General features: G+C 37.7%; 3 protein-coding genes across 17 annotated transcripts in view; all 3 read left to right on the forward strand.

Annotated features, from left to right (window-relative positions):
* Positions 1-23,456, forward strand: part of LOC129570964 (protein sprint) — a 145,324-nt gene that overhangs the window by 68,566 nt on the left and 53,302 nt on the right. The window contains exons 1-2 of one of the 13 annotated variants that reach the window (XM_055450865.1): positions 17,169-17,422; positions 21,707-22,958. The exons of 9 other annotated variants lie outside the window; for them this stretch is intronic. In XM_055450865.1, the coding sequence (XP_055306840.1) occupies positions 22,033-22,958 (926 nt within the window). In that variant the 5' untranslated portion in view covers positions 17,169-17,422; positions 21,707-22,032. Of the gene's footprint in view, positions 1-12,717; positions 22,959-23,456 lie in introns of those variants that run through there. 3 more of the 13 variants (XM_055450795.1, XM_055450722.1, XM_055450925.1) reach the window with 3 other exon arrangements.
* On the forward strand, positions 8,183-8,974 carry LOC129572186 (uncharacterized). The gene is made up of 2 exons (XM_055452162.1): positions 8,183-8,407; positions 8,478-8,974. The coding sequence occupies exons 1-2, from the start codon at positions 8,203-8,205 to the stop codon at positions 8,897-8,899; spliced, it is 627 nt and encodes a 208-aa protein (XP_055308137.1). The 5' UTR covers positions 8,183-8,202; the 3' UTR covers positions 8,900-8,974.
* Positions 11,200-11,932, forward strand: LOC129572275 (uncharacterized). 3 transcript variants are annotated; one of them, XR_008688438.1, is made up of 2 exons: positions 11,200-11,579; positions 11,657-11,932. XR_008688438.1 is itself a non-coding variant. In XM_055452252.1 (2 exons), the coding sequence occupies exons 1-2, from the start codon at positions 11,241-11,243 to the stop codon at positions 11,737-11,739; spliced, it is 393 nt and encodes a 130-aa protein (XP_055308227.1). In that variant the 5' UTR covers positions 11,200-11,240; the 3' UTR covers positions 11,740-11,932. The 3 variants fall into 3 exon arrangements, 1 of the variants encoding a protein (XP_055308227.1); XR_008688441.1 differs by having other exon boundaries at positions 11,200-11,575; XM_055452252.1 differs by having other exon boundaries at positions 11,200-11,550.

Consider the following 23,456-nt stretch of genomic DNA (forward strand, 5'->3'; position numbering starts at 1 on the left):
TTAGCCGGTTTGTTTTTGGTGCCGGCAAACAAAGGGGGATGTATTCCAAATCATACGCATAATCATAATTTATATTATGGCATTTGTGCAGAGAAGAAAAACACACGACGTATCAACGCTTCTTCTTGTTTATCTTTTGTCAAGTGTATTGTTTTTCCGGCTCGTTACACAAATATATAATTTTAAAAGTTTGGAAAATTTTCGATTAAAATCACTCTTGGATGTGTCGGTTATAAACGGTTTATTGATCCATAAAAACAGTTTCGACTTCAGAAATCTTCGTTTGCTTGTCTTCAATTCTTTGCGAGAAGTCGGCGAAAGAAAAATCGATACTGAACTTGTTACAAAGTCAAACATTTCAGTGTTGAAAAGAATCCACCTACTAAAAAATTCTTTGAGATGCTGCGCCGAAAAGTGAAATGAAACTTTGACAGTCGAAATAAAAGCACGCCATAAAACGGAATGTACTCGGGATTCCTTTGAAAACGCACCCAAAATTGGCTTCCTTATTTTCGAGTGTAATAATTTTTATGTGCAATTCCATTTGATTAAATCCGCTGGCCCCACTGTCTACTTACATTCAGTTAATTTTCAGCTGCTTCCGCCGTTACTTGTGTTCATTCTTATTGTTTTCAGAAAAGAAAAAAAAACACCATCATTTTATAGCCAAAGGAGGAACAAAATTAAAAATATTTTTTTCTTCAAAAGCTTTATTAGTTTGAAGACGTTTTGTGTCAGTTGTGACGTAGTTCATTGACTGGTGAAGTGTCGAAGAGCAAACGAGCAAATGACGTGAATTTTATCCTTCATTATATTTTCCAGCTCATCGTTTCATTGACGAAAAAATGTGCCACAATGATAATTTCACGCATATTTGGCGCATGTGATTCTCAAGTCATTTTATTCATTTCTTTATTTCTTTTGTAAGCACAATGCAAAGTTTTCATCATTCACATTATTCGCCGACGTTTTTTTTCCCGCTTCGTGCTCGCTCTTTTCAAACATATTATTTTCCATGAATGCTCCCAACATCGAAAAATTGTTTAACACCAACAATTTACGAGCAATTTTGAAATATTCTTTCGCTTTTTGTTCGACATCCAAATCCATGGAAATGACAAAAAAAAAATGAACGAGGAGCTGGAGGGAATAAGCGCAGAAGAAAAAAAAGTAACGACATTAAAATCTTTTTTTACCACCATGGAGCTGCTTATTGGCATTTTGGGAATTCGTCACATTGAAATGAATGCCGGCATCGACGACGTTGACGACGAGCCAGTATCGATGGACACACTTTTTTGTGTGGTTGAAAATATATTTTTATCATTCCGAAAAAATTCTTGTCGTTTTTTCTAAAATGTCCTTTCTTCTGAATCGCTCTTGTCATCGTTCTATTGAATGGAATATCTGAAAAGAACAAAAGTTGCTTTTTCGTATTGTGATGTGATGGTCGAAATGTGAGCGTTTAGCTTATGATAATGCCAATGGTTTTTGCTGGTGCGTAAATGGCGTAGAAAACTTTAATGAATTTCTTTTTATGCGTTCGAGCATAACTTTTTATTGGCCGTGTGTTGGCTTGGTGACAGTCAATTAAAGGGCATTATTAGCTGATGGTAGCGAAACAGAAAAAAAAATAGAAACAATTTGAAACAGAAACCAAATTTGCGATAACATTTCAAAAATGTCACTTCGACCTGTATCCTAATAATTTTTTCTCTCAAACTTTTTCCAAACAAAAAATTTAATAATTTTTCTTCTTCCAATTTCAGGTATGTATTGAAACTGGTATCAAACTTTTGATCAAAGTTCTGGATCCAGTAGCATCCAGTTTTTCAGTCAACAATTCATCTCGTGAGTCATAGAGTAATAATCGGTTTATAAAGTGGGAAATTTTGTTGCTAAATTCAATATCAACGATTAAGATCATTTGCGAGAAAGTTCAAGTGACAAATAATCATAATAATTATTTATGTTGTACATCAAACGAACTCGTGCAACTGGCTTTCACTTTTATATGATTAGTTCATAAATCGTGGCACGTTGCTGTATATCTCGTTTATGGTGACTAGCAGAAAGAGCGAGTCAATCGTGGCCAATTTACATAATTACAACTTTTATGGAATTAAAAGAAGTTCAAAAACAAAGTAATACGGATCGCGTTTTTGGCTCGAGACTAATGAGTAAGACAAGATTAGCATTCAAGTCAGTGTAATAAATGCATGCTGCAAGAGCAGTAATTATATTTCATGTACGCGCCTGCACTCGAAATTTATATGTATGAAACTGGAAAATACGTGCACCGATAAAGTGCAGCAAGAGAAAAGCGAGAGAGATGTTTTGTATGTCATAATTAGTAGTTGTAGCACAGTTGCACTCTTTTGAGTGTGCTCGAAATGACTGCTTAAAATGCAAACACATAAATTACATATCACACAAGAGTTGTGTGGCGGCGCCAAACATGTGCGACTTTTCTTATTTTCTTGCTGTATGTGTTTATGTGTGCGCTGTGCGTGCAAAATGGAAATTTTTCGCGTCCAAACGCTTCTTGTAAATTGAAACCGGTCTGCGAACGGATTTGAAACATGAGCTGACATTGTGTCAATGTTTGGCGATGTTGCAGTCAGTGTGGTCAAAAGTGCTAACATGTTGGACGATTGTTGTTGACAACGTTGACGGCCATTTGAAATTTGCCACCATAGATTCCGGCATTTTGTAATTATGTCATTTAATTGCATTGAGATAGATACTATTATAAAGCAGTGCTATCGCAATTGAAATGCATGCGGCTGTCGGGCATGTTTCATCTTCCTATCTTTTTCCCGCTCTCTCTCTATCTCTCTATCTTTAAATCCAACCGCCGACCGCCAAGCCAAATTCACTCACTACACGGAATATTTAAAACTGTTCACTTGGCTGCGATGTCGATTATGCTTGGCAAATGCAAACAAATCTTGCACGCAGCCCTCTGTCATGCTACATATTCACCCGTTTGCAAATGTCGCATTTTGCCGCCCAACAACAATTTTCCTATTGAACTTTTACAAGCGAAACGATATTTTTGTTCGTTGAAATAGAGATAAATGCCGTTCGTCGGCCACACCAACCGCACTCTTGGTTTGGTGACATTTTCGATTATCTCGACTATGTATGTATGTGTGTGTGTGTGTATTATGCGAACGACATGCAAATTGTGTGTTTATTTAACATGTAAACAAAATCAAAATATGGTTTACAAATGCGCCAGCCAAATGGATCTCACTCATTCTCTCTGTATCGAACATTTAGCAAGCTAACAACTCATTTAGTGTCGCACAGATAATTTTAGCATTTTCACAAATTGCGACTTGTCTCCTCTTTTTTTACTACAAAGACTGCGTTTTAATCGTGTCGTGAAAGCGAGTATTTACGGCTTTCAAAGCAATTAATTGTTCATTTGGTGGTTTTTCGCTACGTGAATCGGCCGTGTAACAGTTATCGACGTTAACTAAATCATCCATGTACAAGTACGTTCACTGGAACGGCATATATCACACTCGTAGAAAAAAAAATGAAGAGAAAAGCAAATACACATTGAGCATTCTTATCGGTCCTTGTGCTTTCTTTCGCACTCCATTTGAAATGTGTGAAATATTTCAGCAACACACAATTATGGCGACAACACTGTGCGCGCACACATTTTTTTTTCTTCTATTTTACTCCAATAAAATGGTAAGAGAGCCATTAAAGCGGTGCAAAAAGTAGCGGGATGTAAAATCAAAGAAGGAAATTTATGCCAATGGAAGCAATTCATTAAAGCGTTTGACAAGTGCTCTTCAGATTGACGTAATAAGAAATCGCATTGAAAATGCCGTCTAAAGAGTCGAAGAGTAGAATGGAGAGGAAAAAACGGAGAAACACCAAACATCTTCTCGTTTGATATAATTTTTGCCATTAAAGTTTTACGTTTGCGGGTTTCGCATCGGTAATAATTGACAGAGACGAGAAGCTGTGAGTGCAGAATATGGCAAAAATATGTTACAGGAAATTAACGACTAAGAAAAAAAAGCGTTAAAATCGTAATTCCGTTGAGGCGAAAAAAACGATGGCAAATTCTTCGTATAGAACTATGTCAATGGTGATATCATTTCGTTGGTATTTATGAAATCGTTGTGGATGCTTGATATGAATTTCTATGTTTCGTTTTACTCATTTTCAATCGCCTCGTGCAAAAGCGTGTTGCACTGGTAAATTACTTTTCACGTAATTTATTATTGTTCTGAATCGTTCTCTGGCACTTTATTTCATGCGCGTAGCCAGGCAAAAAAGTGTTACATCGTTTGGATCAGTTTGAAAAAAGTACTTGGTTTGACACTTTAATTGCACTTATGGTTCGTTCTCGAGCATTCGACGCTGGCCACTGCTTACATAAACCCATCGGAATGTATAAATATGCCATTTCTTGACAAATTTATCGCTTCGCGGCTTTTGTATCGATTCATACTAACTTTCTGCCGATGTACTGTACACACACACACCGAATCGAAACAAACTTGCCGAGTAATTGTGTTGGCTGAACAGCAAGCTGAATAGCGAACATTGTTTTCGCAATGGCAAAATGATTTCGAAAAATCGGTCAATGAACAGTAGTAGCAGAAGAAGAAAAAAAGCGGGCAATTATCATCGATACCACATTGCGATAAGTATGTTTCTTTGTGAATGCTTCGCTTCGATTCGAAGCGAGTTGTTTTCTTTTCTTCGCTTGCAGAATGTTTAAAAGTTAATCGATTTCCACATTTCTCTACTCTTGCCGCGAGTGTAACAGAACTTTTCTGCTTTGGTGGAAATGCGAGACTTTAGACTATAGGCGACTGAGTTAAAACCGCAACAAGAACAAGTAAAATATGTCCAGACAGTCAACCAATTCAATGAATTAAGTACGACGAGTGCACGAGATCTTGCTGGAAAGGTACACATTGCGCTATCGCTTGTAAATTGCAAATGTTTTTAAATGGTTAAATGCTTCTTGTTTGTCGATAATTAAATAGTATTCCCTCGAGAGATAAATGGCACCGGTGTCGCATCTCTTGTGCTAGTGTGGGCCGTGTTGTTTCATCTCGAAACATGAGTTTATAAGCAACGCTGTGTACGGGTAAGGTTTTTTTCTGCTGTGTGGCAGAAGCTAGTGTGTGTCTCGCATCTCGCACCGAAACCAAATCGAAACCAGTGGATAGAAACGATTGGGCTCTGCTTTTTCGTGCATTGAACGAAACGAAAATGAGTTGAGCTAGATAGATGTACGCGATATTATACGTACCTTGGATATTGAGTCAAGTAAAAACGCTTGTCTCGACTGTCTTTTTTTCCCTTTTGACGCACGGTTTTATTTTATGAGCCGTTTGGAACAAGCATTTCGCACGGAAAGTTTCATACCGGAAAATCTCATAACTAATCCAGTTTCGAAGCAAAACAACAAGACTTCATGACTTCCATTGCTGGCCCGGGAAGAAAAAGACAAAAACGCGATTTTCATTTTCATGCCGAAGGTTTTTGTGTGTCTGTGGTTGTACTTCATTGACGGGCGGTTCAATTACAAGCGCTCAACACACGGTGTAGAATTGTTTGCGGTACACACACAATATTTCCGTGTGCCTGTGCATGGGAATGAGTTTTTTTGTTTTATTTCACGTTCAACATAAACTGAAATAGTGACATAAACAATAAAGAAGATAATGAAGTACATTTGTTCGTACGACGACGATGACAGCAGCTGATACACTTTTTCTGCCCTTACAAGTTGCAACACGACGACTGACTCCATCATCATCGACAAAGTACCAAAGTTTAAATGTTAATGTGATGATTTTTCATTTAATATCTCACAAGATAAACGCACCCATTTCACTTTCTCTTTACTTCATTTGTGTATAAACGCATTGCTTCATTACACAACAAAAAGAACCGTCAAAACATAACCAGATAAAACGTAATGATAAAACGTAATGAAGACTGGGTTAAACAAATAAAGAGGTAAATTACAGCAAATAGAATATTTTCTACTTTCTTCGTAAAGTTGAAGATTACGTTCGACATTCGCTCCATTTGCACCAAGCGTTACGTCATGAACTCTAACAAGTGGCAACCAAACAAATGCAAACATCTTGTGCAAACATATTAAAATATGATAGAATTACCACCGTTGGTTATTCGCTTGTGCATCTCCCTCTCTTTCTCTCTCGTTCTCATTCCAAATGATAACTGTTTATGAATGTTTCCATTCAAATTGCATTTGCCATCCGTTGAAGTTTTCGGTGAAGAGTTTCGGTTTAATTAAATACTTTTTTTTCCATGTAAAGTTTCTGTAAATTTGGTACTTCATTTATTGAATTTGTTTGCCATTTCAAACTATGTGATGATACACTTGAAAGTCGAAAGTCGTGCTTGTTGTCTGACGAAGAATGTAAACTTGGGTCTACAGAGAAAGTTGATTGAATTATCATGTCAAATCAAATGTGATTCTCATTGACAAAGTTTTGTACAAAAACATCATTCATCTCTTCTGCTCGAGAACCGATTCACACTTATTCCGTATCAATTGACATTGAATTGTGTTCAACGAAAGTTTTCGCTGAAGTATTCAATGCTCTCACATTCGTGCGCTATTTGGATAAAATCAAGCCTTTTGAAACTTTAATATGTGAATGACATGACTTCTCACATTGTACTCAAACTTCTGTATTCATACATTATTGCTGGCTATTTCGAGCGTAAATAGAGATGCAACGAAATTGAAGAGAAAAAAATACGGCGCTCGCAGAAGATCAGAAATTCATCATCATCATTGAATTACGAATGCATTACAATATTTATGGTTTTCATTTTGAGTTGAGTTGTTCCTTCTGCCTCGAGATATTTTCCTCATACATGCAACGGAGCATCTTGATTTGTTTAGTGCATGAAACACACAAACATTTTGCAAACATTCAACGAAATAATATGGCAACAGAACGGAGAATAAAAAAGTACATGCCGGTCGGTATACGTTGCTGTCGCCGTCGACAACGATATTTGTTTTTGACAGCCATCAGCATTGAGAATGGAATTGACGAAGCAAAAGTTGCAGTAATAGACTTTACGGTGGATATTGTTGTTTTTGTGAAGCCAAATACTCGAAATTAGTTACTGTTTTATTGTGTACGCTCCGTTACAACTACAACTACAACTCTGTACAAATATGGCCCTTTGCAAAATACTTTGCGCAAACATTGCTGCATTCGATGGAGGAAAAGTTTCACATTTTTGGCATTTTCCAGCATTTGTTTCAGTTTTTTTTTTCTGTTGAAATATTTAAATTTGGAAAATTGAATATTCGCCATGTTTGCTTTTCGTCCACAATTCTTCTGCATTTTCACGTGTTCAACGTACGAGATTTTTCGTGCACGAGACAAAGTCGTAATCAACCGTCGATCCGAACCGGTTATCTTATATATCTTGCTTGGTATATGTTGAAATCCAAAAATTTGCTATCCAAATAATAAAGCAATGAAATGTTTTTCTCATTCTCTGCCGCTCCCATCTCCATATTTAATGTTATTTCCGGGAGGGTTTTCCCATGTTATCTCTGATACGCTCCAAAAACTTTGCACGTGCCATTTAAACACGACGAAAAACGTAGCGGGCACATTCTATTGAGTTGAGTTTTTTTTTCGTGTGTGTATACAATAACACGGCAACAGCTAGATGCATTCGTCCGGACATAAAACTCGAGTGTTCAATTCAATATTTGAAGAGAAATGGTTTTTGTGCAGCGGCAAATGTTTGCTTTTTCAACGAAAAAGTTTATTTTTTTCACGGTGACAACGAAAATCGATTTAATTCCATATTCACAAGCGATGAATTACATTGATTCTGGTGCATGCAATCGACAGGAAGTGTGGCCGCTCATAAGATTTCATGTTCGATGGATAAATCAAACCCATGCGGAAATCGATCTGAAACCGTTCGTACTAATAATGAGCAAATGATAGTAATAATTCGGGGTTTTGGTGTAAATTCAACATGTTTTTCATCGGCCATAAACATTTTAGCGACACATCATCGCAGGTTGCACGCGATATTTTCATTACCGTGCTTATCTCGGAGAATTAGTTGCATCCATATAAAATATGACTGAATTATACGGATTCAGTCCAGTAATTTCAATACTTTTGAACTGTTTACATCGAAATGAAGTCAAATATCATTACATTTTTGTCCGTGTTAATCGCTCTGTCACTGGTTGGCCAGAGTTTGGCATGTGATATGAAGAAACAGAATAAAACCAGTCGTGCTAAACGTGATATGAGTGACATGGTTGTGCAAGGGGTTGCTACAGCCGTGGGCGTAATTCAGCAGGGCGCAGCCATCAAAGGGAATTGGTCTGTAAAATCTGGTAATTAAAAGCAAATATGATAATTGATTTCCATATTTAAAAAAAAACGCTATCAAATATTCACGACAAGGTGACAAGGAGATGGGGCATAGTTATAAGGCGGGAACTGGAGATGCAATGAAAGATGAGGAGCCATCGAGTGAACGTCGCAAACGAAGCACAGAGAATGAAAAAGTTGCATTCAAACATGGCAATGTTATGAGGGAAGATAGAAAAAGTGGTGTTGTACGTGAAAAACGCAGCTCACATCCCAAATTTATGCCAGTCGAAATGGTTAAATCTCTGGCCGATACGCTTCTGCGATCAAAACGACAGACTGATGGTCAACAAATGCCTGGAATATCTGGTGGTACCAGTGGTTCTTTTGTTGATAGTATGAAAAAAATCTTCAACAGCGCAATAGCATTGGGCAAACAGTTGTTCGCAACCGTTCAACAACACTTTAAGGGACAGCAAGACGGACAAAAAGGAAATGCTGAAACAATGCAATAATTTGATTTAGATTTCGTTTCTTTGCTTCTTTCTGTGTGAGTGATTTTGAAATGCCAGATTAAAACCTACATTCAAATCCAATCAAAAGGAATTTTCATTTTGTTGACATTTCGGTAAAATTTGTTTTATCATCCAATCGTTTCACAAAAAAAATGGAATGCAATCAATGAAAAGCACGTAATTATTATCGAGTGGTGTTTTTCTTTCGAATGTCCATTTTACCCCAAATGAACCAGCATATTTACCTTTGATTTCGATAGCCCATACAAAATTGAAGAAATTCCATTTCGTGCACGCAATTTCCTAACCGATAAAAAAAACGAACCAACTTTTCAATTAAATCAGAGAAACGTATGGTCATCTATATGGTTAACGACCCCCTCGAACCATCTAAAATTGAATCACATTATGACCAGGTTGATTTCTTTTTTCTATTGAAACGAAACCAAGCGAAGCAAAAAACACCAACATTCCATGGGCCGGTCTCCATTCAATTGCCTGCGCTATTTTCCTTGATTTCCTGCTTCTAACATTCACTTGTGTCTGCTTTGTTCGACAAATTCCTATTCTCATTCGTTTTCCACTTCTCGGTAAATTGAATTTCACATACGAAAATCTAATGACAATTTTCCACGACTTGATTCATAATAAATTTACCATGGGCACTGACACACTTATACAATTTCTGCTTTTAAAATAAAACAAACAATCGATAAGAGAAAAATCCATCATAAAAAAAACGCAACAAACGATCATACATACACGATGTGTTAGTGTTTAGTGGAGCAAATGGTGAAACTACGCCTTCGGTTGAATAAATGGTCTTAAAGTGTCGTTGTAATATTTTATGCAAATGCAAACCATAAAATCATTTATCACAATTACACTTCTATGGAGACGACGAATTTCGTTCGTCCCCTTTCCGCATTCACGTTGACGTCCGATAAATAAGCATTCGTGCACGCATTGTGTAAAAAGTGCTACAAATCACGAAATCAAATGCTTCACTGATATCGACTGCATTTCGTTTTATTAGCACATATAGTAGTTTTGATGGTAGTAAATATCGCAATTGATGCAATTCTACGGTAAGAATAATGCCTCATTTGAAATGGTATGCAGAATTTAGAAAATTGAAATGGGAATTCGGCTGAGAACATGATTTCGGTTCGTGTTTTGGTCACATAAGCCTATGAGTGTGTCGTTGCATGAAACGGATGGATTAATTTAGATGAAGGCACCGTAAATATTGAAGAACAGCCTCTAGGTAACATCCGTAAAACCAGGGCCTATACTACATACATGTCGCTCAGCAGTGTAAGCACAAAAGAGTTTGCAAATAGAAACGAAGTGGCAATAAAATCAATTATCCATTTTATGGAATCAAATTGGTTGTGTACAATGATAAACGGGCACAGTCGTTTGCATTTACAAAGAACATACATCTTTCATTAATTGAGAGTGGAGATTACCTTTGCGCTTGAACGAAAAACACATATTCGAATTTAAAATGGTCCTTGCGCATGGAATATTCCGTATTCGTGATGATATAAAATTCTTATTTGTTTACTACATTTTGTACCATATGAGAAAAGAGTCAATTAACTCGTGTACTGCGAAAATTTATGGAAAATATCATGTGTTTCCTTGCATTACATCATAAAGATACCCATCGAATTCTAATGAATCTTGTTTCAGCACATGGAGCTATGGAAACTTTGACGGAAAATCAATAGAATGTCATGTTTACAAATGAACAAGAGCAATTAAATTCATTAGGTGAAATGGTATGGCTCTTATCAATGAATGGAATCAAAGAAAATGGAAGCGACTGTTGTGCCGATTCGGAGTATTTCATCGAATAATATTTACACGTTTATATACGTCTTTTAACAATGCGGTTTTCGACGTAAACATTTTTTTAATTAATCGATTGTTTTTGAATTTTAAGACGAACCAAAACTATTGTTTCATAGTGTTGAAATTGTTGGTCATGTCAATTCATTTTCAATCAGTAACTGAAATCATCAAATATGTCTAAAAGTATAGAAGTAGAAATTGTAACATGCATGCAATCCAATCAAAAATGGTGATATGATACGATTGCGCACAGTTTGAATAAAAAAACTGCAATAATGATTCGGTGTCAGTAATAAGTCGTAAATTGGAATAATTAAAACTCATTTTCATGTCATGTCATGTTAATTATCGAAATATTATTTAATTATCAAGTAATTAAGCCTAGATTTTTCTAAATAAAAAGCAAGTGAAACTTGTTAAGCATTCAGTTGACTGTAAACTCTGGCCGTTTTTGAACGACTTCAATCAAGAAAGCTGCAAAATGGATTTTAAAATTTTTACGTTTTCAGTGTTAGTTGTAGTTTTGTTTGTGTGTAAATTGGGTGCGACACAAGGCATACCCTCTCCGAGCATACCGTCCGGTATACCTTTTCCGAACATATCATCCGACATACCTTCTCCGAGCATACCATCCGACATACCTTCTCCGAACATGCCGTCGAGCATCCCAGCCGGCATGCCATCTTCACCCGGCGAGATGGCCGAACAAGCTCAAGGAGCTGCAGCTTCGGCCACAGCCGATGCTGGGAACGCTGTGGAAACGGCTAAAAGCCAAATACCGCCAGCACCAGGCAAGAAGTGAAATAAAAAACAATCGTTGGTAACCGAATATCAAATGATCGTAAAAATTCGAAAAAAATTTCTATCGCACAAAAACTATTTTGATTTTTATCACAGGAGAAGCTGGCCTATGTCAAGCAAAGAGCACATTACTGATTGCACGCAAAAAACAAACGAATTCCGAAGGAAGATCCACTTAGATTCACTGAAGTAGAAAATTGGAAAAGAAACTCACTCTCTATTACGGATTGTACAATGCCGACAGTACTGTTATTTGAAAGCAAGGCACCACCCTGAAAATCCAACTTACTGAAAATCCAATTTATTGCACAGATATTCTGAACACTTACAATTCGTAAAATAAAGTGCAATCATTTGTGGATTTGAAATGCATCTCGACGGAGTTTTCATTCCAAAATTGTTAATCATTTGAACTTTAGCAGAATATCAATTGAATTCATTCGCAAAATCAATACGAAAATTGATTCAAACTTGGTAAGTTTGAATTCACTTCATAAATTTCTAAAAACAACAACAACAACAACAACAACAACAACAACGTCGAATTCTTTGAAGACAAAATATATTGCATTCAAACGGTACGACTGAGCATCATCTATTTTATTAGAAACTTGTGCTTGCATGTTGCAAAATGTATTGAAAATTCCTGCTTCGGTTGTAAATACATCGAAATGTCAGTTTACCAATTCATTAAATAAGATAACAGGCAAATAACATTGTGTGTAAATGGTTGAGTGGCTGGAGTGTGTCTATTTGATTCGGTATTAGTAAATTGAATTCCACGATGGGCCCATGCCAACGAAGATTAATCGAAACTGCAGTCGATTATTCAGTCAAGCATTTTAATTGATATTTTGAATTTTGAGATATAATTCACATGATGTGCATAAATTGCATGGACGTGGAAAGGGGCACTTTGTACATGAAAGTTCCTACTGTTTTGTAAGTATGTGATGATGTGTATGATACTTATTGATTTTCGATGTGAATGTGTGTGTGCGCGCGCGTCATCTCATGGCTGAAATTAATGTGTCGAGGGTGCAACGAAATCTATTCATTTGCATTCACGTGGAACAAATGACGAGAATGTTTATTATATGGTCAAAACCAGCTTGTCTTGTTTACAACATGATTAATGATTGCTTTATTACGGCGCATAGTCAACAAGGTGACGTCAACGTCTGGAATTTCTCGAAGTGACAAAAATAACAAGTTCCTTTCAACTTTTATGTCAAAAAAGTCAACGAAATTTCGTGCAGAATATTTTGTATTCTAAGCATTTGCTAGTGGGAAATCAACGACACATTTGAAATCATCTTCAATTAATTCGTTGTTTGCTCAGACTGAAATAAGACAAAGAATAATAATGCAGTTGTCTCGTTACGAGTGGAAAATGAAATGTTTCGCAGTCTCGTTGCATTAAGTGCTTTCTCTCTCTCTCTCTCTCTCTCTCTCTCGCTCTCTTTGTTCTTGTGCCAACATCTAAAGTTTTCGCATGCAATGCAATAGTTTGCGTCGACAATATTTTCTCGTTTTGTGTCAAATTACATATTCGATGATGTCTTTTAAAATTAGTTTTTATGTTGAAAAATAAAAACGATAATAAATTTTGCTGTGAGCAAGCATCAAAAATGCCAAATATTTGGCAAGCAAATGTGAATCTAAAAACGAGCAACAGCTGCACTGGTATGTTGATAAAGCGCCAGCCACCACGGTGCGTATGATTGAACAAGAGTCTGACAATCTTAAAACATCAGAAAATGGCTCTCGGAATACGGAATTTACTGCCACCATCAATTTATTACAAGGTTTTAATTTTTAATGCAATAAAATATCTCTCCATTTTCTCTCCTCGGCTCGGTCGTCGGTGCCGGTTGTGTCGTCAAGCAAATTGTGTATGCCCTGAACAACAACCGTTTTCACGTCAGTTTTGATAAATTTTGCTGATATTTTCATGTTTCACCGTAACTCAAATGACTCGACTTGTACTCACGTATCAAATGACAACGCTCATTTTTTACCACCAAATCGATGTTTTGTGTACCACCACCGTACAACATAGTTCTTTGCTCGCTCCTTCGTTCGCACGTTTACCACCATTTGTAAATGTCAGAAATAATTTCGAAACAAAAAACAGCGATGTCGAAAAAGCGGAAATACCCGCAACATTCGGTTTTATCGAATGCCATTAAACAAATAGCTTGTAATACAAGCACAGGTAATCGGCCGTTCGAATATTCTAATGTCACAATATTTCCAAACTCAATTTTCGTCAATCCATAAATATTGTATTTCATGAGTTTTAAATGTCGCATCAAAACCCTTTCGAGCTGAATTCGACGCCAAAACAATCGAACACTTGTAATCTATCATCGCTCCCAGCACAAATGCCATTTCATCGCATTAATTAAACTTGATTTAATTTATGCATCAAAACATCAGGCAACTCAAAATACCCGATTCTGAGTGGATTGGAAAAGTTCTACTCTAGCATATAGCTGTTATGTTTAATTTTCAGCGACACAAGGGTTGAATTGGCTTCAATGAAAATTGCGTAGTAAGCGAAACGATATCAATAAAAAACATCAATCGAATGTTGATTCAAACATCTTTTGATTTGGATGTCTTTCGACAACAAATTCTCTAGGCACGTGAAAAGTCACCCTTCGTAAAAAGTCATCCCATAAGCAACAGCTCGTTAGTACTTCCTCGATGGCACCGAGATATTGAGACATTGCATGCGATAGTAAAATATGATTTACTATTTCGAAATCAAATGAAGTGCTGCATTGAACGGCGCGCGTTCACTGCACAAAGTGCGAGTGACGAAGGGGAAGGGAAATTAGTTGAATAGATGGTCCAATCTACACTTGCGTTGCATGCGAGCTGCCGATGGGTGCGATTTCTGTGTACGGGTTCTTTTTTTTTACACGAGTGCATGTGTGGCGCGTGGTGTTGACTTGAGCATTGTTTGTATCTCATTACGATTTTTATCCGTGGTAATTTGTCAAAAGAGCATGAACATTATAATCGACAAACAGGTTCGTAGCGGCGCCTTGAACCACAGCAAATATTACGCAATTGCATTTTCTCATGTGTGCTCGCTTTGCGCAGTGGTGAAAGAGAGAAAAAAAAAATATTAGGCGGAGTTGCATTCTTGCATAACTCATGATAATAAATTAAATGACTTTCGTTCATTTTTTTAGGGATTCTCCCTTTGTTCGTTGCACACTAACGCACATGTTCATCGCTTTTTGAATACACGGAAAAATGTGTACTCGCTCTAATCTCATTATACGCTTTGTATTTGTACTACGGTTCGAAATAGCAATTTAAATAGGCAAAAGCCGTTGTTATTGCCCATTTCTTTGTTGTGTGGTACTCTCGCTGACTTACTGAACTCATAAAGCAGGACAACAAATGAAAGTCGATTTACAATGAGCATTACGGCAACCGAACTAATCTATCGACGCCATTCATGCATCACGTAAGTGATGCTGCAGTCGGGTCGTGTGTGTGCGTGCTGTGCTGTGCACACACACACACACCAACGTCAATGAACCTTTGCATTCTGTTCATTAATTCGTAACGAATTTTTCCGAGACAAAAAGGAATTCGGCGAATAAAAAATGATTGTTCTGGCCGGATGCAGTGTCGAGGCTATTAGAAAGGAATTCCATTTTCTTATCAGCAATTTGGCGTCGGAGCACAGCAAATTTGAACAACTTCCCACACTCACTAACCATCATAAACATTTTTATTACTTTGGTCTCAATAACAATGAAACTTCATTTTTTTTTTCGGCCAGCGTATCTACAAATTTTCACCACATTCCTGACTTGTTTCAGGATCTCAAATTCGTTCCGCATGTAAAAAGTTGGTTTTTTGCCAAAAATCCGACCACACTGATTCAAACCGAGTTGTGCTCAATCACCCTGGAAGCAAAACAGAAACTTTGGATTTTATTGAACCGAATAATTACTTGTAATTGCTTAATAGCTTCATTAGCATTCGTCGATTGGCCAGTAATACAATCCGAATTAGAAATCTGTGTGGATAGAATTTTCGCATTGTTTGTACTTTAATTACATTTGGTTAGGGCTTCGATTCTTAGGCATACGGTGGAAGGGCCAAAGTAGAGTTGTTATTAAGTTCAACGAAAAATAAAATGTATGTCTTGTGTGCAACGGCTTTGAACGTGTGTGACACATAAAATTCTTCACAGTTCGTGGTAAATCGATTTCGAATACACCTATTTCGTGACATGGCATGCCGTTTCACCGTTCGGTTCAATAAATAACAATCGACTTCGATTTCATTTGAACAATGGCAACGTAGTTCAGCCATTCGAAAGTACGGTGAAAAAATAAACTGAGTGAGCATACATGCACAGAGATAACAACGAGAAAAAAAAATCGACAATATCGACCGAATGGAATTAACGGCAAAAAAGGCGAAACATATAAATCGTAGAACTCCCAAATGCCACACTATATGGCTCTATCTTATCTGCAGCAGGCAAACTTTCGTATCGCATTCAGGAAGCCAGACAATGTACAGATACAGTAGCGTGTATACGTGTGTGCACCACCGTAGACAAGACACATTCAAATCCGAATTGAATAGCGCGACCGACGATGACTCACCCACCACTGTGTGAATGTGTATAATTGTATGCACGTTTATATCCATCTCTCGATGTTTGTATGAGTGTATGTTCGTATGGGCTAGAAGCAGTGGCTAGAATCGGTGAAGTTGCAGTGTATCACATCAACAACAAACCACTTGGTTGTCTCTAGCTTCGTGCCAATAGACCAGAAATATAGTCAACAGTGAACCATGTAAATATTTACCGCGCAAAGCCAATGCCTATTTTTCGATGAAAAAGTCGCAAAATCCGATTATTTGCATCTCATTCATTCATACAATTTTTTTCCGTTGTCATTGTTATGCAGTGAACACTTGATCTAACGCTTATGCAATGCGTGCAATTTCGTCTACTATATTTCCCTTCTCTCTCTCTCTCTCTCTCTTACACACTCTCAACGCTTCTCTGGTCTTGCATTCTCTCGCCCCCTGATTACGCATTCTCATTTAATTTTTCATTTGTATTTATAAATTTACATGCCATTCGTCTCTTGTACAAACATCACGAACAATAACAGGCACCGACGCATGTATTAAAAATACCGCTATACGCGCGTGGAATGCATTGTGTGCTACAATATTTATCGGTACAGCGTTTTTCATGTGGCTCGCTCGCCGCCTTTGCAACATGACATGCCTGCATCATGTAGCGCGAAGCGACGTATGTGCTCGATTCATTCGTACGAATGTACACAATGTTCAGTGAAAGTACTATTTGTGCGGCTCTTGAGTCTTTGGCTCTCGCTCAGCAAACGCAAACAGAAAAAACCAAAACATAACACAACCGAACATGTGACACGCAAATTCATTCTTAGATTCACTACGCTAGCGTTGTTGCAACATGTTTCATAGTGTGTGCGCCGCAACAAGCAACACTTAACAACACGGAGAATCACACAAGCACGTTCGTCTCCGTCTCCGTCTCGTACTACCAAGCACGCCGTCGATACATTTCGCTCTCAGTTATAGTTCAACGCTCGCTGAGTTTAGACGTGAAATCAGTGTTGTCTGCACGCTCTCACGACAGACGACATCCCATCGAAGAACATTTTAAGATTTTACTCTCATATTTTCGAACGATTTAGCAAACAACAAAAATCGACGGTGACAAATCCTAAAACCAGAGTAAAAAAAAAACAATGTGAACGAAAGAGAGAAAGAGCGAGAGAAAAAAAACACCGCCCGACGACTTTTTCCGGTTTGCCAATCCACAAAGTATTATAAGAAAGAAGTTTTTCGAAAATTCAGTGTTAGTTTTTCGTGAATGAGTGCGTGTGTGTGTGTGTGTGCGACGATGGAAGATAAAACCGCCGAGTTTTCCACTGTCTGCGAATTGAATTGAAAACAATAAATTGCCAAATAAAGACGACCAAAAGCAATTATTTGTATGTGTGCGCCGTTTTTGGCTTCACCGATACTGCAACCAAGTGCTTAAGTTAAACTATCTGTTTGTGTCGCAGAAGTTTTCGGGTGACTGTTTTTTCTTTCTTCTTGGCTGTTCGTTCACACAGCAGCCGCAGGACAATTTGTTTTAAATCCATGTAAATTTTGCGGATTCCATCAAAATCCGTGCGACGAACATTACGATTGATTGATTTCAGACAAGGATTCATTTGTATCAGGCAAAGTTCTTTTTTGAACTTTTCCATGTCGCTTCAATTGAATCGAATTGCATGCAATCAATCAACGAATTGGTTTAAGTGATTTTTTTTCCCCAAGGCAGTCGCTCGCACGCAAAGCAGTGAGTGAAATAGCGCGACCCTTGGATTAAAGCCAACTTTTCCAATGTTGTCAATGGCATCCGATCTCCAAAGACAAAGATAGCGCAATAATTAGATTTAAAATCAAAAGCAAAGTCTCAGAACGCGAAACGCATTGAATTTAAATTTGCTGCTACTTTTCCCTTCATTTGCGTACTCGTTTTCAATATGTATCCAATTTAGAAGTTTTTGTGTTTTCGATGAAAAAAAAAATGTGAACGAAAAAGAAACAAACTGAAAGATACGAAGAAGAAAAACGAAACAATTTCAAATTGATAGAAAGAAAGAAAATTGAGAATAGAATTAAATTTAGAATGTGTGTTGAATGTGATGAAAAAATGAATCTGAAAGTGTGAAGCGACGAGCGATTCGGTCAATCGCCACGAGCGAAACGATGCACAATATGGAATGTGTGCTGCTCAATATTCGGAAATGATTAAGTAGCTGCTCAACAACAACAAACGAACCTGAATAAAACAAAAAAATATACGAATATCGTGAATGTGATACAAGTTGTGGACATCTGACATCGAAATTCAAATATGCGAGGCATAACAATGAATTGATACGCTACACATCGAACGTTGAGCCGCACACTCTTGATGCCAACGACAACTTGTGAAAATGAAAAATTTAAACCAACGAAAAAGAAAAGAATTTATAGACAGTCGTCGAATAAATGAAACACGCGACCATCGAACGCGCACACACCAATGCTTATTTTAACGCGGAGAAACAATGTCGAAATCATTTTCCGTGTGTGTTTTATTTTGGCTGTGCGCGACTTTTTTCGAACATCAAACAGATTTATTGATACAGTTTACGCGTACGGCGTACGCGGTGTCTCTTTTCATCTCATTTTGTGTGAGATGCGAGCAAAACGCGGCCACCACTCGCTGTGCTACTAATTTAAATTAATTTTTATTATACTCGACATCAATAAGCCCCGGTGATTGTTGCTTGGCACACAAATATTATGATCGGTCGAAAAAAAGCCAGCCAGCCAGCCAGACAGCCAACGCACGCTGTAAAGAGTGTGGAAAATTAATTTTAGCAAATGAAAGACATGCGAAAAATTCGTCATTGATTGAAAAGCGCGATATTTCAACGCAGAAAAACTCGATGCAAAGAAGAAAAAAGATGCAATGAAAGCAAATCGAAAATAAATTGAAAGCAATGCGAAATTGGCGTCAAGCCAACGTGCACTTTGTATAATGCACTAATTTCACTGTTGGAACTGAACGTCTTATCATTTATCTTGCATTTGGTAGGTTCTTTCTCTTCACAATTTCAAGTGATTCATTGGCCAGTTTAAAGGAATTCTCACTCGATAGATAAATTAGTCGATTAGATTGAATGCTCGATGGAAAACTATTTTCGAGCTGTGTAAGTTTGAGAAATTAATTCAACCAAAAGACGGAACAGATTGAGAGAAGAAGTGTTTGAATGCTGGGCTGTACAAATGGATACGGTGCCGATGAATAGTGACAGGCAAGAATCGATTAGTTGCTGCCGTGGAAATTGAATTGAATGCTGAATTTTGCAGCATCAGCAGATTCATTGAAAGTCAGGCCGTCGTTCGTTGTGCACTTAATTAGACGTCTTGTATTCGATTTAATCGCTCAAAATCACCATCACCGCCCCCCTATTTCTGGTGTATCGGGCTCTGAGCATTGTCATTGTGTGCCACCCTCCACTCACAATGGCAACCATGATCAAAAGTAATCATGGTATTGTTTGGTTACGGTTCTTGTCGATTTCTTCATACGTTCGTCATCAAAATTTGTATACGTGTTTGAACTACGATTTGCAACGGGTGCGCGCCTAGCGCGCATTCATTCTTCATTGTTAAAATTGGGGTGTTATGCTTCAGTGCGTTTTCTCTTGATGCACAACATTTCATGTGATCCACTGAAAAGATCTTAGGCAGCTGAGTCTGAAACGACGAGTGTCAATTATCGATTGAACACGACGCTATTCATTGATGCACAATTCGCCTTGAATGAAATGCTTTTTCGGCGCGACGATGACGCAACCAAAATACCCATATTACCCAAAAAAATTTATGTCTACACCAAAAAGTGGAAATTGGGCTTAACACACTTTGGCAATTTACGCTCCAGTCCGTTATATTCGAAGATGCATGAAAATTATGCAATAAATAACTGCTTGATATAGCATATTGGCCATTGCATTGCAGTGCAACGCTTGTTGAGAATTTCAACGATGCTAGCCCAACCGAATAGCAGTGCCTGCTCCGGCCCATACACCATTCACAAATTAAAGTAAACGATGCAGTCATGATACAAAATGAACATTTTAAAACAAATGCGCCAATGTGCAATTAAATTTATCTACTGAAAATGGAATTTTCTAAAACAAAATGCAGCCAGCGAAAGAGAGAGAGGGAGAAAGAGAAAAGAAACAGCAGGCTATGTTTTGTGTAGCAAATATTTTGCTTTTTTTGTATGAACGCAAGAAATACAAAACTATGCATTCATTGGTACAAGGTATAGCTATATACACGACGTGGATTACGAGTATTTATGTTGGATTTTGACTTTCGCCGCTTGCATATCAGCACGCAGCGTAACCAAATATCCCCAACATTCAAAGCCAATGAAAAGAAAGTGTACAATGGACAACCGTATGATGTGTGTGTGTAATTAAATCGGATCGATTCGACGAATTCCAGTTTATTTCTTTGCATTCTGTATTCTTTGTGGTTCTGATTCAGCATGCGTGGCAAGGAGATTCAAATGCTTAAGCTACAAAATGTCTCTCGCTCTTGCTTTCTGTGCTAATGCAAATGTAAATACCAACAGCTATCATTTTCCATGAATTAAACGGTTCGAATAACCGAAACTGATTACTATTGTTGCGCTTGTTTGCAGCACAAGACATTGTATTGATGCTGTTGCTTTTGCTGGTCTTTGTCATGTTTTTGTATTGTATTTTACTTTACGACATATTTTCATATGGTATTTTGTTACATTCATTTTCTTTGAACGGGTTCAACAACAAGGGACTGGCCAGAAAATCCTTTTGTATGCGACCAGAATAGGAGCACCTTTTCTATGCTCGATCTCTGTTCGGTTGGGAAATTCGGTCGTTCAAAATCCTATGACAAAATGCGTTGTAAATAAAGTGTACAACAAAATGGATCGATGTGAAATTACTATTGAGCGGAATGGAATGGACTTGCCATTGACTCAAAATTCTTTTGCAAATTCCCATTTCTCTGGCACAGAGAAGCATTTTTGTGTTTAACTCAATGCATACAATCCAAAGCATGAACGCTAAAATATGCGATAAGTGTGTGTGTGCAAACCGCCAACCCCTCAGGGAAAATTAGTAAATTTTAATGAGATTTTGAAATTGGAATTGGTGCCGATTTCTTTTGTATTTTTCGTTCATTCCCACACTTGCCATAGAAATCAATATTCGCTTCTTTCATCAGTAGACTTAACTACTCATGTTCAAAAACCAATAGAAAACGCTCGGGGAAATACAACTCGAAATTACGTGTCGAACAATAAACTAGGCTCACTTTGAATTAATTCAAAACATGAGTATGAATTCCCCTTCGCACTTGTTCTCGTCGGCTCGTTTTGCTTTCATTCGTTGTTTTTTTCTTCTTTTCATCGATTGCGTTTATCGACATGAAATATGCTGACATAGTGGGAAAGTAGCAAGTAGAAAAAACGGCGATTATTTACCTAAAACATGTCATTTCCAGAGAAGCTATTATCCAACCGAGGAAAAAAAATCAATTTCGTCTCGAAAAAAAAAGAGTGAAAAACATGGAACTGTAATTGAAAGCCAAATAAAGTTACATCTCGTTGGAGTGAGAGAGAGAGAGAAAGAGAGAAAAAAGGGTGGAAAAAACGTTATCATAGTCATTTTCAACCCTTCACATTTCATGAAGTGGTTTTAGGTTATTGACATCCCAACCGCAACGCAATAAATACGAGTTTTATTTGACGGTGTCGGTCACTGAGGGAAACAGAAAGGAAGAGACTTTTTCGATATATAACAAGAGAAATAAAAGTCGGTGTTGTTATCATGCTCCCACCGATAGGTTCACCAACGTCACCACAAGATGTTCAAATGACTGATTTGAATATTTTGACAGTGGCACCGGATTCGATGTCATCACAGCAAAAATTGACATCGCCTGTTGACAATCGGCCATTAAATAACCATTCGCCGCTATCGTTATCATCAGTCAAGTCAACGAACACGCTGCGCAACAACATCGACATGAAAAATGAGCTCAACAAAAAGCGAACATCGCTAAATTTGCACGAAAACGGAAATGGTGAAATGTTTAATGGTTGCGACACATCGTCGACATCATCGGCGTCATCGTCTTCATCAATGGGTCAACAGCCACTGAAATTAGCGACCGTTAAACGTTGTTCACGTAATTTAGATAACATTCGCTATCGAATCGAATTGCAGAACAATCATTCGAACAACGATAATGTCAATAATAATAATAACATGAACGATTCGCGACGATTCAATCAGAGCAGTTCGGATAGTGATGCAACCGAAAACCAGCAAATCGATACGGTTGCTGTAATCGTAAATGAGAACGGTGGCAAAATGCGACGCACCAGACGACGAGCTACAGAAAAATCACAAAATGACAATGCAAAAAACAATGAATCGGATGACGATGATAACAACGAGTTAAACGATCGACAAAATGGCAATGCCAGCGACCGAAGCACACAGAAACGTGATTCGATCACCAGCAAGGAATCCGGTAGTGTTGGCAGCGATGACTATTTTTTGTGCGAAAAATTTAAAAACACATTAAATGCAAAACTATGCGATGCTGTTGTCAATGGCGCCGTCGTATTGGCGGAGGACGGAGCTGCCAACCGACGTTTATCATTAGAATTGCTGAGTCCGCACGAAGGCCCGATGGGTCGACGCTACGCCGAAATTGCACCGAGCAAAAACAATGCAAACAATAAATGGTAAATATTTTTTACTCTCTTTTTCATTTCCCATTCCGAATTGTTGCTCGTATTTTGTTTCTTCGTCTATTTTTATATGTCATTTAGAGAGAGAGAGAGAGAGAGAGAGAGAGAGAGAGAGAGAGAGAGAGAGCCAAACACTCGTGAAAACTCAATTTCGATACGTAATCTACGGCATTAAGACAATAGCAACAAACGAAATAAAAAACAAACAGTAAAACTAAACAAAAGCCAACTATTCGAAATGTTTGTAGCTCATTTGGATTGAATGTGCTTAAGTTTGGGTTGCTCATGCTTTGTTTCACACAGCCCAGAATTCAGCAAATATGCGACTGTGGCAATCAGTCGTGTGTCGGTTGGTGTGTGCATGGTTTTTTTTTCTCTCTATTTCGATTCACAGAGAGAGAAAACGAAAGAAATAGTGAAAACATATAAGAAACTAGCACATGTACAGACAATAAGTGAAATAAAAATCACGAGACTGAAAAATGCCAGTGA

This window comes from Sitodiplosis mosellana, unplaced genomic scaffold (genome assembly GCF_009176505.1).
Source record: "Sitodiplosis mosellana isolate CC-2019 unplaced genomic scaffold, AAFC_SMos_1.0 Smas_scaffold_1, whole genome shotgun sequence".
In the NCBI taxonomy this organism is placed as follows: domain Eukaryota; kingdom Metazoa; phylum Arthropoda; class Insecta; order Diptera; family Cecidomyiidae; genus Sitodiplosis; species Sitodiplosis mosellana.

What these genes read in the sequence shown, in the direction of transcription:
- LOC129572186 (XM_055452162.1), top strand. Translation starts at nt 8,203, where the DNA reads ATGAAGTCAAATATCATTACATTTTTGTCCGTGTTAATCGCTCTGTCA. An exon ending in GAATTGGTCTGTAAAATCTG is followed by an intron (nt 8,408 to 8,477) that starts GTAATTAAAAGC and finishes ATTCACGACAAG; the next exon opens with GTGACAAGGAGATGGGGCAT.
- LOC129572275 (XM_055452252.1), top strand. Translation starts at nt 11,241, where the DNA reads ATGGATTTTAAAATTTTTACGTTTTCAGTGTTAGTTGTAGTTTTGTTT. An exon ending in CCAAATACCGCCAGCACCAG is followed by an intron (nt 11,551 to 11,656) that starts GCAAGAAGTGAA and finishes TTTTTATCACAG; the next exon opens with GAGAAGCTGGCCTATGTCAA.